At 42.6% G+C, this 16,162-nt stretch overlaps 1 protein-coding gene across 2 annotated transcripts in view; it reads right to left on the bottom strand.

Moving 5' to 3' along the window:
• GFPT2 (glutamine-fructose-6-phosphate transaminase 2) overlaps positions 1 to 16,162 on the bottom strand; it is a 92,986-nt gene that overhangs the window by 40,916 nt on the left and 35,908 nt on the right. For both annotated transcript variants that reach the window (XM_069199290.1, XM_069199291.1), the window contains exons 5-7: positions 8,464 to 8,522; positions 7,902 to 8,036; positions 111 to 172 (exon numbers count right to left, since the gene is read on the bottom strand). In XM_069199290.1, the coding sequence (XP_069055391.1) occupies positions 111 to 172; positions 7,902 to 8,036; positions 8,464 to 8,522 (256 nt within the window). The remainder of the gene's footprint in view (positions 1 to 110; positions 173 to 7,901; positions 8,037 to 8,463; positions 8,523 to 16,162) is intronic.

Raw genomic sequence — 16,162 nt, 5'->3', positions numbered from 1 at the left:
AGGTGGGCAGATAACTTTGAGAATCAGCCAAGCAAAAATAAAGCAATAAAACATAATTTATCATCGTTCATTCATAACCATGGCTTTACTATATGTTGAAGTTCACTAACCTAGTAGCAACGGCTTCTCCTGGATAGTGGGTGCTCTTAAAGACCAGCGCAAACGCTCCTTCCTGGAAAGCAAAGGAACACCTAATCTATCAGAAGGCCCAAATAAATGAGAGCTCAGCGTGCTTCGTGTTAACATGCGAACAGTCTTTACAGCATAGTTTGGTTCTCCTAGAGGAATATATTTTATGAGTATATAGAAGACAAGCTCTTTGCACAGGTCAAGTATGGAAGTTGACAAGGGCAGACAATTACAACCTCAAAAGTTACAGTTGCCAAACTAGGGGGCATATTTACAATAAAGTGGCGCAGTGCGGAGCTATGCCAAAATTGGCAGCACCACGCTGCGTCACTTTAGAAACACAGGGATGCTCCGTATTAACAAGAGTACGGCACACTCCTGTGTTTCCCCCTGTGCCAGCGATAAGTGTGCTGCTGAGTGCCAATGCAGACACCCTTGTGCCATGGTGCAAGGATGGCTATGTTGCAAGGGAGATTGTTTTTGGGCAGGAAGGGACACCTTCCTGCATAAAAACAATCTTCAAAGGCAATTTGCTCTTTCTATGTGTGCTGCAGAATGCAGCACACGTAGAAAGAGCAAAAATCTAGGAGAAATGAAATCGTTGGTGGATTTCTTTTTTGGAGCTGCCTCAGATTAATAAAATCTTGTAAATCTGGGGCAGCCTCAAAATGCAATGGGTGTTGCTGTGGAACGCCCACAGCAACACACACTGCACGTCCCTTCCACACAAAGTGCTGCATATTAAGGGGCCTCATTTACCAGGTGGCATTAAGCCATAAGAAGTGGCTTAACGCCGCCTTGTATATATGGCGCAGTGCACAGCGCCACAGGAGCATCACAGAAAGTGACTTTCCGGTGGCACGAGGGCTTGTAAATATGCCCCTAAGGATGCCTATATTTAGGAATACCATTTTGTTTTAACATACAAGTATCCTCCAGGTAAAGTGGTCCTCAATTCAATCCATGTATTAGTAACACATGTAAAAGTATAATATAATACGAATATATTGTAGTCCACGATGCAAACAATAAACAGTGGACGCCATGGAAAAACACTAATAGATATGTAAATATATTGGTGATGTTTACGGTCAAGATGGAATGTTACTTTCATGTGACTTACTTTTTTTTAAACTCATTTTTTCCAGATAAAAACGCAGGTCACAGAAATGTTTTCCCCGCATCTAAATTAGACTACGCCATCTGCTGACTTTACCTCACCCTAAAAGTTTCACCCATATGATTTCCGTTAGAAATTATTTCATAGAATTAATGCATGGAAATCTGCAACATTTCGAGTATTCCCATCTCACAACAGTGAAAAATACACCATGTAGCCACATTATGCCCAGTCTGGGGTGCCGCCCTAGGGGCTGATGTGGCATTGTCGCAAGCAGTCAATACTGTACTATATAGGTGCTTATTCACTTAGCCAGTTCATTTTGGCACCACGCTCAATTTTGCTACGTGGGAAGGCACTCCTCAACCAATGGTGATCCTGAAAGAAAGATCCTAAAACTAATCATACAACACGATAAAATATAAGAAGTAGCATCTAGAAAGATTACAGTGAGCACAGAATTACCAAAATGGATCAACATGATATTGTATTGTACTTATCAAGGACATTACCGTTAGATAAACACAGGTAGTACACAACACTGATAGCTGCTTGAATTGTTACAATGTGACACACCTCCTAGATCATCATATTATCACGTGTGATTAGTTTGATTTCTATTCAACAGTGCACAGTTCTTGAAATGGAAATCTTGAAGTGCATATACCCTATACCTGAGTGCCTACTTGATTCTGAAAAGTGCTGGCCTTCTCCAATTAAAAGTATTGCCCCTCTGCTGAGAAGTGCAGGTACTCTCTCAAAATAAAGACGTGCCAGCACCGAGTATCTGACAGTACCAGCCAAATTAAAGCACTAATTGTGATCTATACAGTGCTTGCTTTGCCAATTTACAGAACCAAATCATTAGTTGTTAGGGAGTTTGCATTTTACCACATTGTATTGTACGTTTAGCATAGGAAGAATCCATTCCAGAACATCCCTCTGCAGGAAAAGATGAAGTACAAATGCAGCTACTTTGGAACTGTGAAATTTACAATGCACCCTCTATTTTCTACTTTCCATACTATGCTAAATATTATATGAAAACATATGCATAAATAATATTTTTCAGAATTTCAGAAAAGGGATGATATTTTATTGCACATCCAACGGTTGTAAGGGCATAATTGAAAGTGTTTTGCAAGGAGTCGGATCTATACATGCAAATGACAGAATGCAGTAAATGCATTACACTCATTTGAACACCCTAGTAAAAATGTCACCCTTGAGGAAACCCTTGACATCCAGTGGAAAATGAAGATCTCAGAACATTTTGTGTTATAATACAGACATTTTGACAAATCATCAGTCCAACCTTATATAGGATTTTATTTCTTTTGCAAAGCCAAATCTACAGATGTTTTTCTTTTTTTTTTTCAATGAAAAGAGTATGCTTTTTGTAGACATATTTAGGTTCTAATGCCAAAGGAGCCATAGCGTGAACATTTTGCGCACCTGCACACAGGTGAAGAAAGCTTTTTTACAACATCTGTATAAATGTAGCATTCTGCGTTATATTAGCTGTAGACTTAACAGCTCAGAAGCACCGAGAGGCAACCACTGCTCTATGCTTAGTGGCTGTTGTCTACTGCTCATGCACTAACTTGCAGAGCTGATGAGCTGTTATTGAGTTGCATTGACCTACACAGCGTGATTTTGTTAAAAACAGGTGCTCAGCTGGTTCACTGTGAATGTGCAGAAAATATTCATGATACCACAAGCCTCTTATTTTAGAGCTGTGTATATGTAAAATTGGTCCATTCTTTTGTTTTGTCATAAAACATGCAGACATTAATTTTAAATCTCACCACACAGACCATGTCATCTATCACAAGCTCAACACTCTTTATCATGGAAACATGGTTCACACAAGTATTTTCACATATCCTACGTATCCCCTTTCCCACACAGTTCACCATTCATTGTGCGGACCACACACATAAGGAAGTTGGACTCACTGTCATCCGTGAGTGCTCATGGTCCTCCATCCAAGGCAAGCAAGACTCAGCTCCATTGAGCTGTTAGCATGTAATTTTCCACTCCCTGCTGCTGAGACCACCACATTCAACCTCATCTATAGACCTCCTGGGCAGAACAAGGACTTAATCGATTAATTCTCAGATCTCCTCCCCGCCTCATCCATCTGACATGGCCACACCACCATCTTGGGTGACTTCAACCTTCCAGACAATATAAGCTCAAAAAACAAGAGAAGACTTCAACCTCATCAATATACTCAACCTAGTACACATGTAGCACAACCAGCACATTCCAAAGGCCACCTCCTCAACTTTACCTTCTCAACATCACCAACAATCCAATGCAATCTGCTCATACCTCTGTAATGGACTTGCCACTTTGACATCCCTATCTCCATGTTTAGTGTCCTTCCAACAAACCAATGTCAATACAAGAGAAGATCAAAATTTCAGATCTTACAAATACTTCTCCATAGACAACCCATTGCTTCAGCTTATGCCTCACCCTATCAACTCTATGCCCTATAACAACACCCTTCTAAACAACTTCATCAATTGCTGTGTGAACATCCACTCTCCAATTACAATACACAAGTGCCAGCCAAGGCATTCAAAACCCTGGAACTCTGAAGAGATTGCTGATAACAAACAATCCACTTGCAGACAGGAAAGAAAATGGAATAAAAACAGAACAACTGAGGACTTCATGATACTGAAGTCCCTCTAAGCAACAGGCAGACACCTCATCAAATCAGTCAAAGAAAAGTACAATAACAGCACCATCAATGAAGTCACTAACAGAAGCAAATGATGTTCAAGACAATAAAGCATTTCATCAAACCCCACTTATTTCTCATTTCACAGAAGGCTGCAATGCCACTAACTTCTTCTTCCATGAAAAATGCAGAAGACCTGACAGCACACCCATGATACCAAGCCATCTTTAATTCCTACAACCACCCCTTACAGTAGATTCACACAATTCTCTCCTACCCCTAATTACTATTGTCAATGCCTCCATCACTCAAGGCAGCTCCCCAGAAGCTCTTAAAACAGGCCAGATGTCCCCACTCTAAAAGAAACCTACAGATGTGCCTGATGTCCCATCACTCACCTGTCATTCATCAGCAAGACAGCTAAAAAAGCAGAGTATGTGTAACTCCAAGTCCACATCAATGCTAACTATAGCGTGCATGATTACTTGTCTGGTGTTAGATCATGTTGCTGCATTATGACCACAAACCTACAAACACTATTCCCTCTTGACCACAGATGAAGAAGACTCCTGACTACCAATATTGCTAGACCTCTCAGCTGCCTCTGACACAGTCAACCTTCCCACCATCAAACGCACTCTTGCATCCCAAATGAGAGTCACTCTCAATGTCATTCTCCTCTTACCTTTCCAATGGATGCCAGTTTGTTTACATCAGCATATCCAGGTCACAAAAGTACCCTATAACCTGTGAAGTCCCCTTAGGTTTCGTACTTTCTCCTGTCATCTTTAACCTACACATGGAGCTGCTTTGTGCTGTACTCACAGATAACAGCAACAAGCTTCACCAATATGCTGATGATACACAACTGCACTTGAAAGTCTCCTCTGCTTCTGACATCCAATCCTCAAACATCATCCAGACCTGGGTGTCCAGTGCCAAACAAAATTCCTGTTCTTTGTCAAGAACAATAAACAAGTTACACTACAAACCTTGCTCAATGATATGGGTCTTGACAGCCTTGAACCCCAACTTTCACCAAATGCTAAGTCACTGGGATTCACCCATGAACAAACACTGGTAAAGCACTCTCTTCTAAAGGAAGGCAAGCCATTTCTTCCAGAAATCGACTTCAGAACTGCTGTTCAACTCTTGTACTTTCCCATCTGGATGGTGGTAATACCCCCAATAAATGGCCTCCTAGACTCTACACTGGCACCCCATAGGGGCATCCCACATGCTGCAGCATGTCTCATCCAGGTCTTGAAGAAATCTGACCATAAGCCCCCCATCCTGATGGAACTATATTGGCTCTCCTTGCCAGCCCATATCATCTTCAAAACAAGCTACATCATTTACAAATCCATCATGGCCCACACTCCTCCTAATATTGTAGAGTAGCTCACCATCTTCGGTGCACCTCAGTACACCTGCAGCCATGACACCATCAGACAGTAGATTAAAAAGTGTCAAAAAAGGAAAAAACAAGACATAACACCTTTTTCATTTATGCACTCACCTCTTTTTGAAGGGCACTACCTCACAGTGTTTTAAACATCCACAGCCCAGCTTACTCTTCTCTTACTCCTTGATTTTATGTTTTTCCATAATCATGTGCAGTGCTCCACTCCATTGCTTTTTGTCGGATTATGCTATAAAAATACTGCATACATACCAGTGGCGGCCCGTCCTATAGGGCGGAGGGGCCACGCCCCCCCCACCCTTTGCCCCTCATGAAGAGTGTCTGTCAGGCTGAACAAAGGCCAGCCTGACAGACACTCTTCATTTTCAGCTCAGACAGCCAGGAGTGAGCCATGCGCGAATTGCGCAGCCTCCTGGCTGCCTGAGCTGAACTTTGCTGGGCTGAGGAGGTCACAGCTCCTATGGGCGTGACCTCCTCGGCTCAGCAAAGGTGCCTCGAGGCCTTCTCCTGGGTGACGAGGAAAGCGTCACCCATTGACACTCGCCCTGGGCGCTTCAGGTTTAAGCCCTGAAGCGCCCAGGGCGAGTGTCAATCAGTGACACTTTGTCACAGAGTGGGGTGGGGGTCAGCAGTCTCACTGACCCCATCCCACTCTGTGACGAGGCTGGGGCTGCTGCCTTCCCTCATTGGCTGACCAATGAGGGAAGGCAGCTGTCCCAAACCTCCTGGGACCTGGAGGGTGAAGGTAAGTGTGTGTGTGTGTGTGTGTGATGTTTTAAATTAAATGTTTGGTGCGTGCATGCCTGTTTGAGTGTTATGAGTGTTGTTAATGGATGTGCATGTGTGCGTGTGTGTGTGAAAGAATGTGTGTGTGATCTTTTAAAATGAATGTTTGGTGCATGTTTGAATGTTATGAGTGTTAATGGCTGTGCGTGCGGGCGTGTGTGAAAGAATGAGTGTGTGTGATGTTTTAAAATGAATGTTTGGTGCGTGCGTGCATGTTTGAATGGTATGAGTGTTGTTGATCGATGTGCGTGCGTGCATGCGTATCTGTGTGTGAAAGAATGAGTGCGTGTGTGTGTGTGTGTCTGTGCTTCCCGCCCGCCCCCCTCCCTCCTACAGCTGCCGGCCGCCACTGATATATACATACATATACATTGAAAATCTACCAGTTATCGAATGCTCTGCAGGCAGCACAGCTTCACAGATTTGTGTTTCCAAGCTGTGCAGCCTGGAGCTCACTAAACATTGGATCATAATACACCCTGTAGACTTTCCGAATGCAACAAAACTACAGGCTCCTGTTTGTGACCAGTTAAAGGCATTGGTGAACAACCCCTGCTGGGCTTGGCTCCAGGCTACAGAGCCAGGGGAATTTATTAGATGGTGTTTCAAAACTCAGGTTTGACTTGGAACATGCAGCACTGAAGCTTCTTAAAGAGAGGGTTGTTTGAGAGGTAAACTGCCTAGCTGAAACAAAGCTCCTTTCAAAATAGCAAGCTCAATTTCTGACTTCAGAAACACACATTCAATGTAGGATAGTGACATGTTTCAGCCAACAGTACTCTAAAAAGTACCATATTTATCTTAACATGTTAAAATGTTAGAGGGGCTCCTGAAATAAGTATTAAAAATAAATATATTAAAATAAAGTTATTACTTTTCTACTGAGTTAAACCTTGGGGCCCCATAGCATTAAAGAAATTTGGAAATCTTCACTTGGAGATGTACATCCTCGTTTAGAATAGTGAGTGAGTGTTTGTTCAACTTAATGTTCAACCAATTATAAAGTTGAAGAAGAGCTTCCCCAATAATCTGGCTCTGTTGCTGAAAAAAGTATATGAAGAGTTTGCAGACACAGATGTTATTGTGATGGGGGATTGGATCTTAACCTAACAAGATCAGATTAGAATACATTTGTGTATTAGTTATGCATTGTATGGAACATCCCAAAAGTAGCTGTTCCAAATCAGTGCTCTGACCCTCTAGGAGCCTTATAGTCACATCATGCTCTAAATTGCAGAGCAACTATTGGCCGCCAACCTTCAGGCCACTAAATGCACTATATTCATAAATACCCTTTTTCAACATAAAGTGTTAGATATCTCTGCACAATTAGGCCCATATTTATACTTTTTTAGCACCGCATTTGTGTCACTTGTTTACACAAACGGCGCAAATGTACAAAATACAAATGTATTTTGTAAGTTTGCGCCGCTTTTGCATTAAAAAGCGTCGCAAATGCAGTGCTAAAAAAGTATAAATATGGGCCTTATTCTCCTACGGCTGCTGCACTATAGATAGCTACGCCCCTGCCTGGGCATCTGTGAAGTTGTATGTGCCAATGAGTGCTTCAGGAAACCTTAAGAGAAATCCCTCATACACTGTTGCGTAACAGTGCATACTGTATAACTAGAAGCGTGAAAATGACTTTCATTAGTTCAACTACTTTTTTTACTTTAATCAAATACCACACCGGATCTCAAAGTCCAGCTTTCCTTAATTTCTTTAATAAGAAAATAATCCATACTTACAAGTTGCTGGATGACTCTCTCCACCAAGGTTGAAAAGCTGATGTCTTCGCTCTCTCTTTTGTCGTACACATACTTTATCAGCTTTGGGATTACTTCTGTATCCGTTTCAGATTCAAACTCATAGCCTTTCAGCTCCTGGAATGTTTTGTGCAAAACGTTAGATAAAATGTTTCTTCTTGCATGCCAAAGCTGGCATTTGGAAGAGTACGCGAAACATTGTTGCAACAGCACATTTCCGAATAACATTTTTCTTTTCAGCAACATGCTACAAGAAGATTATCCTATTATGCAATTTGGGATTTGTGGGCTGCTCAGTAGTCATGCACAACTGAAATTGCTCACATCGTGCAATAAGAGTATTTTGGACAGTTATTGAGTAATCATGCACAAAAGTAACTCTTGGCATACAACATGACTCATATTGAAAGTTAGTAGTTAAGCACATGGAAATTTCTCATATTATGGAATATGAGTGGTCTGGGCACTTATTCAGGAGGCGTGCATATATAAGCAATTGCTTATCTAATACAACATCAGTGATATAGACAAATCATGAACATACCAGAAATTTCTTAAGGTCCTTATAATTTGTAATAATTCCATTGTGGATGACAGCAAATTCTGAAAAACAATAGAATAAATAAAACGTTTGTCAATAAGTGAAAGACAATAACTTATGCATAACACAATCAAACGTATCTATATGGACCCAGGCCTGATGGAGCCACAGGCCCTCTTTCACACAACCAATAGAATATCTGCACCTTTAGATATACATCTAGGGAGGGGTGTAGTTTTCCTACTTTGTAGTATGCACCAATATTCCCAAAAGCAAACCTCACAAGCTGAGTGAGACAAAGGTTTCCAGGCGTATTTTTGGGAATGTCACAGGACTCTTCCTACAGTGTCCAATTCCTTCTGTAGCAACACAAAAGGTACAAAACGTTCTATAGTGGGTACATCTGCATGGGGGAATTGAATACCCTGTACAAATGCACTGCTGTGTTTCTTGCTGGGAACAATTTTCCAGATTGGGAAAGCACTTCCCCGTGGGAGTAAACTGTTCTTCTTCCCGTCCTGGAAGGGGAGGTACTTAGGACATATCAGGAGAAAATTACAGACCATCTAGAGAGTCGGATGCAGTTAGAGGATGCCCACTACCATACATGTTAGAGTGCAATCCTAAACCTCCAATTCACACCACACTTTGAAATGTCCTTCTCCAACCTCCTGACTTGGATTTACGTGTGTGGACTTCTCTGCACTCGTGACAGAGATGTCCACACTGGTAAAACCATTTACATACTTCGGGAATCCCTTTCTGGATCCCTGGCATTAGTAAAAAAAAAAAGAAATTGGTCATAAACATGTGTACTACTTACTTTACATTTGTGAATCAGACCCATAAAGTCCACTTATCATTAGTCATCTCTGGGAAGTAGTGTTAAATGATGGTAGAAGCAGTTAGAACAGGGGAGATTTATTTTGTTCTTCATACAAGTGCACAGCGGATCACACGGGCAAAAGTAATCCAAACACTTAGCTAAGAAACTCAATAAATGATTATAATATCACAAACAACTGTGACCTTAGAGTATAGAGTTTGATGTTAATGTTGCATTTTACCCCTTTGCGCCTTGGTTAGAAAAGTTTCAACTACAGGAGCAAGGTGTCTATAACTCAGCACAGTAGCACTGAGATACATTAAAGACATTTTAAACTCTTTCAAAGACTATACTGTGTGTTAAACTGCACTACTGTTCATGCTGTGAATGTGAAGTGTTTTTACATACTACATAATAACAATACAGGGCCTGTTACTGCACCATTCACTTTTTTCCCATTGCATCACGAGGAAGCCATGGTTTTGTGCAAGACTGTTGAAAGCAGGTCCAGGAGGTCCCGATTCAGGTCAGATTTTCGGGTTAATCATTAACCATTTGACCTAGATCCGCTTAGGTTAATTTTATGTAAATGCATTTTACTTGTATATCCCAAAAATCTAGAATTGATCCACCGCTCCTGGACCTTTGTTGAACACATCTGGTTAAGTAGATTATGCCTAAAACAAATGTTTTCACCACTTATGCTACACCTGCTTGCAAACCCAGAACACCGAGTAAAAGAACATCTACTGTTGGGAAAGTGACATTAGTGAGTTGGCAATAGGACAGGTGCTCTCTGAAATACTTCTGATGCAGAATTTGTGGGATCTAGGTGCAGTACCACCTGATGTGATGTGCTGAGACTGCAAGCTCATTTGATCATAGCCACAATGAATGCATGTATGCCTTACAGTGGGTGCAGTGGTTAAAGACTGTAACCCTGTCCGCAGTGCTGAACCTGGCATCTCAAATCATATTTCAATGTTATTTTAATACAATACTGATGACCAATAGGCTTCAAAAGTTAACATTTTGGAATAAAGGTGATAGGTAGGTGTGTTTTGAATACACTATTTGTGGCTCCCATTGTCTCACTATGAAAGATTAGTAGGAAGATTTGTTAAGGAAAAATGTTTTAAAAACTCTCATGCTAATTGTGGATATTGAGTTTCCAAATTAAGTGTTATCGTTCATTTGGTCATTCCTTCTATACTGTCTTCAAGGCTTTACTATCTTTCGTCTTTCACGTGCTGCTTACTCCTTGCTTCAATGACATGTTGTTCCTGATGGTTACTGTAGTATTTCATTCAATTTGCTTTTGTAACACTGTTCTCTCTGTATGCTTCCCATTGTATCGGACCCTCATTCCCTTTGGGTCACGTTTGAGCATTATACAACTGCCTAAATAAATAAATGACTAACTTATAGGAGCTGAAGTTACCAGGGTTGAGGTGTCCCATAAAATTCTAAACCCTGTTTGATTGAACACAGACATCAAAGGCATATTCAAGATTTATTTATTTATTTATTTGTTTGTTTACAGCATTTGTAAGGCACAGGCCTACCCAATGTGGCGGTGGAGTGCTTTATGTAAAAAACAAATATCATAAAAGGGAAGAAAAAAATAGCAGGAGGGGTACAAAGGTGGGATGGGAACCAAAATTAAAGCATTAGCTTTTTAGATAAAGTGCAAAAAAGTAAGTCTTCGGTTCATCCTCATGAAGGATAGAAGATTTAGATTCAGTTGAAGTTCTTTGGAAGGAGATTACAAATTTATGAGGTTCGGCAAGAGAATGCTTTGTTGTAGGTTTTTGATTTTCTACCTTTAGGAAAATTAAAGTAGGAGGCAGAAGTTGCTTGTAACGTCTGTTGATCCTCTTGTAATAAGAAGTTTGTTTTTCAGATACGTAGGTAGACCAAGTTGGGGACTTTATACCTGACCTCCTTGCCAAGAAGTATTTGTTTCCATGAACCAAGTAGTTACACCTGGGTCTAGTTTTTTTTTTTTAAACCAATTAACCTCTGCCCAGAAGGGGACATATTTCAAATCTATATGCTCATTTGCAAAGGCCAGCCTTGTAGATTATGCCCACTGAGGAGTTCTTTGTGCCTTTCTCCAAGAAAAGGGGCCTTGCTGGCCTCCGCACATAATTAAAGAGGCCCCATTTTCCCCGTTCACAGAATAGAAAACTGTTGGTGGCCTCTGCAATTTGGTATGCTTTATAGGGCAGTTTGCCTTCCCAAAACCGCCATCATAAAATCAATTTGGTGTTGGTGCCAGTGCCATAAAATGTCAAGAATACATTAGTATTGGGAATGTGCTTATGCTAGTTCAATCCCACCGACAGACACTCCCACCAGCGAGACTGGCAGAGACTCTTGCCAGCAAGTGTTCCCCAGTGGAAGGAGGCCATGTCAGTCAACACTTAGAATTGCATAGTGGGACAATAGATGTTACCCAAAAGTGAATCTAGCCCCTGGTCAGCAGCAGCTGCCATGTTGTTACTAGGCTTGGGTGAAAGCAAAATTACGCTGGCACAATTCAATTCAATAATTTGAGAACTTCCCATTATGCTTTTTATACAATATTCCTGAAATCACACCGTTAAAACACTTCATGTAACTGTACACCATTTGCAGTTAAACTTTACTATGAACATACTATTTGCAGTAGAAATTTACAATGAATGCAGGGGAATGACAGAACCTAGGCAGTTTTTGTTTGTGGTTCTTTTTTTCACATTAGTGCAAAATGTGTCCTCTCTTTAGAAATTGATGCAAGGGTGGATTTCACATGAAAATAAAGCTCAAAATGATGGAGTCTCATTTCTCGTAATTAGGTATAATTTTGCATAATTTTACACAATTTTCACAGAATTTCACAAAAGAAAATTACAAAACGTTTGCATGCCGCTAGGAGTTACATGCTCAAGCACTGACAATCTACATGGTGTTTTTGTAGGAAGTTGGCTCTGTATGCACTATTTCAAAGTAAGGAATAGTATGCACAGAGTCCAAGGGTTCCCCTTAGAGGTAGGATAGTGGCAAAAAGAGATAATACTAATGCTCTATTTTGTGGTAGTGTGGTCGAGCAGTAGGCTTATCAAAGGAGTAGTGTTAAGCATTTGTTGTACATACACACAGGCAATAAATGAGGAACACACACTCAGAGACAATTCCAAGCCAATAGGTTTTTGTATAGAAAAATATCTTTTCTTAGTTTATTTTAAGAACCACAGGTTCAAATTCTACATGTAATATCTCATTTGAAAGGTATTGCAGGTAAGTACTTTAGGAACTTTGAATAATCACAATAGCATAAATACTTTTTACATAAAACACATATAGCTTTTTTTAAAGTGGACACTGCAATTTTCAACAGTTCCTGGGGGAGGTAAAGTAATGTTAGTTCTTGCAGGTAAGTAAACCACCTACGGGGTTCAAATTGGGGTCCAAGGTAGCCCACCGTTGGGGGTTCAGAGCAACCCCAAAGTTAGCACCCCAGCAGCTCAGGGCCGGTCAGGTGCAGAGTTCAAAGTGGTGCCCAAAGCACATAGGCTTCAATGGAGAAGGGGGTGCCCCGGTTCTAGTCTGCTAGCAGGTAAGTACCCGCGTCTTCGGAGGGCAGACCAGGGGGGTTTTGTAGGGCACCGGGGGGGACACAAGTCAGCACAAAAAGTACACCCTCAGCAGCGCGGGGGCGGCCGGGTGCAGTGTGCAAACACGTGTCGGGTTTCCAATGGAGTTCAATGGGAGACCAAGGGGTCTCTTCAGCGGTGCAGGCAGGCAAGGGGGGGCTCCTCGGGGTAGCCGCCACCTGGGCAAGGGAGAGGGCCTCCTGGGGGTCACTCCTGCACTGGAGTTCCGATCCTTCAGGTCCTGGGGGCTGCGGGTGCAGGGTCTTTTCCAGGCGTCGGGATTTCAGAGTCAGGCAGTCGCGGTCAGGGGGAGCCTCGGGATTCCCTCTGCAGGCGTCCCTGTGGGGGCTCAGGGGGGAAAACTTTGGTTACTCACAGTCTTGGAGTCGCCTGGGGGTCCTCCCTGTAGCGTTGTTTCTTCACCAGTCGAGTCGGAGTCGCCGGGTGCAGTGTTGCAAGTCTCACGCTTCTTGCGGGGATTGCAGGGGTCTTTAAATCTGCTCCTCTGGAAACAAAGTTGCAGTCTTTGTTGAACAGGGCCGCTGTTCTCGGGAGTTTCTTGGTCTTTTGGAAGCAGGGCAGTCCTCTGAAGATTCAGGGGTCGCTGGTCCTGGGGAAAGAGTCGCTGGAGCAGTTTTCTTCTGAAGGAGGGAGACAGACCGGTAGGGCTGGGGCCAAAGCAGTTGGTGTCTTCTTCTTCTCTGCAGGGTTTTTCAGCTCAGCAGTCCTCTTCTTCTTTAAGTTGCAGGAATCTGAGTTCCTAGGTTCTGGGGAGCCCTTAAATACTAAATTTAAGGGTGTGTTTAGGTCTGGGGGGTTAGTAGCCAATGGCTACTAGCCCTGAGATAGGGTACACCCTCTTTGTGCCTCCTCCCAAGGGGAGGGGGTCACATTCCTATCCCTATTGGGGGAATCCTCCATCTGCAAGATGGAGGATTTCTAAAAGTCAGAGTCACCTCAGCTCAGGACACCTTAGGGGCTGTCCTGACTGGCCAGTGACTCCTCCTTGTTTTTCTCATTATCTCTCCTGGACTTGCCGCCAAAAGTGGGGGCTGTGTCCAGGGGGCGGGCATCTCCACTAGCTGGAGTGCCCTGGGGCATTGTAACACGAAGCTTGAGCCTTTGAAGCTCACTGCTAGGTGTTACAGTTCCTGCAGGGGGGAGGTGTGAAGCACCTCCACACACAGCAGGCTTTGTTTCTGTCCTCAGAGAGCACAAAGGCTCTCACCGCATGGGGTCAGAAACTCGTCTCTCAGCAGCAGGCTGGCACAGACCAGTCAGTCCTGCACTGAACAATTGGGTAAAATACAGGGGGCATCTCTAAGATGCCCTCTGTGTGCATTTTTTAATAAATCCAACACTGGCATCAGTGTGGGTTTATTATTCTGAGAAGTTTGATACTAAACTTCCCAGTATTCAGTGTAGCCATTATGGAGCTGTGGAGTTCGTTTCTGACAGACTCCCAGACCATATACTCTTATGGCTACCCTGCACTTACAATGTCTAAGGTTTTGCTTGGACACTGTAGGGGCATAGTGCTCATGCACCTATGCCCTCACCTGTGGTATAGTGCACCCTGCCTTAGGGCTGTAAGGCCTGTTAGAGGGGTGACTTACCTATGCCATAGGCAGTGTGAGGTTGGCATGGCACCCTGAGGGGAGTGCCATGTCGACTTAGTCATTTTCTCCCCACCAGCACACACAAGCTGGCAAGCAGTGTGTCTGTGCTGAGTGAGGGGTCCCCAGGGTGGCATAAGACATGCTGCAGCCCTTAGAGACCTTCCCTGGCATCAGGGCCCTTGGTACCAGGGGTACCAGTTACAAGGGACTTACCTGGGTGCCAGGGTTGTGCCAATTGTGGAGACAATGGTACATTTTAGGTGAAAGAACACTGGTGCTGGGGCCTGGTTAGCAGGGTCCCAGCACACTTCTCAGTCAAGTCAGCATCAGTATCAGGCAAAAAGTGGGGGGTAACTGCAACAGGGAGCCATTTCTTTACAGTTTTCATAAAGACATAGGGCCTAATTTATATCTTAGTAGTATGTATATTCCAATGCAACAGAGTATACAGACTACCAAGTCTGCATGCCAAATTTATAAGCGGGTGTAGCTTAGATTTGATCAGGGCAGAGACTACTCCAATTAAGCCTTAATTAAACCCTGCCAATGGTCCCATGGACTAAGGGCTATTGGAAGCGGACCTCTAATTCCTCCCATGTAAAAACCTTGGCTGTAAGAGGCCATGAAACCTCCTAAATGTACCCCTCACCATGAGAGAGGACCCCATGGTGAGGGGTGCATTTTCTTTTCTCATAAAAGAAAATCCTGCTGTGGTATTTATTTATTTTTTTATATAAAAGGAAACAGCCTGCACCAAACAAACAGCACTGGCAGGAACCCCAATGACAGCGGTTCCTGACAACAATCTAGAAATGACCACCAGCTTTGCAGTCATTTCTAAATTAGGCAGGAAGAACCTCCATCAGGGTGACAGAGTAATTTACTTTTTCTCCCTGATGGCCAAACTAGCCCCCAACCTATATATAAATTAGCCCCTTTTTCTCAAAAGAGAATATATAAGTGATGTCTTTAAATGACAGCATAGCTATGGGATGTCAAACAAGGGAGTTACCATAAAACTAAAATATCCTCCACTTTGAATAAAAGCTGTGATGGCACCTAGTAGATGAAGCAAGTGAGCCCAACCCTCCCAAGAGAAGGTCCCTCATCTCTTGTATCCAACCATCTATCCAGTCATTGTTTCACCCTTCCATCAACTATTTCTCAAATATATTCAGCTATCCATTAATTCCTTCATCCATCATTCAATATTTCCCCATTCAATCCATTCATCCATCGATCCAAACTACGATCTAGTAATCCATCCATCCATCCACCCACCCTGCCATTGATTCACTCATTCATCCACTATGCCATCCATTCACTCATCCTTTCACCCACTCATCCATCTAACCTTTTACTCTGACATCTTTTCACCTGTCCATCTACCTATCCATTCTCTCACCCTTTGACCCACTCATTCATCCACCCACCCACTAATTTACCAACTCATCTATCCATCCATCCATCCATCCATTCTTCCATTCTTCCTTCCACCTTTCCTTCCATTCAATATTCCTTTATGCTTTCCCTTTTTTCTTTACCCATCTTTTGTTCTTCTTTAATCTTGTTAGCTCGTCTATTGACACCTCATTTGTTTAAAGTGTTATTTATGAACT

Source organism: Pleurodeles waltl, chromosome 7 (genome assembly GCF_031143425.1).
Source record: "Pleurodeles waltl isolate 20211129_DDA chromosome 7, aPleWal1.hap1.20221129, whole genome shotgun sequence".
Lineage (NCBI taxonomy): Eukaryota > Metazoa > Chordata > Amphibia > Caudata > Salamandridae > Pleurodeles > Pleurodeles waltl.
This window is presented reverse-complemented; position numbering and strand designations above follow the sequence as displayed.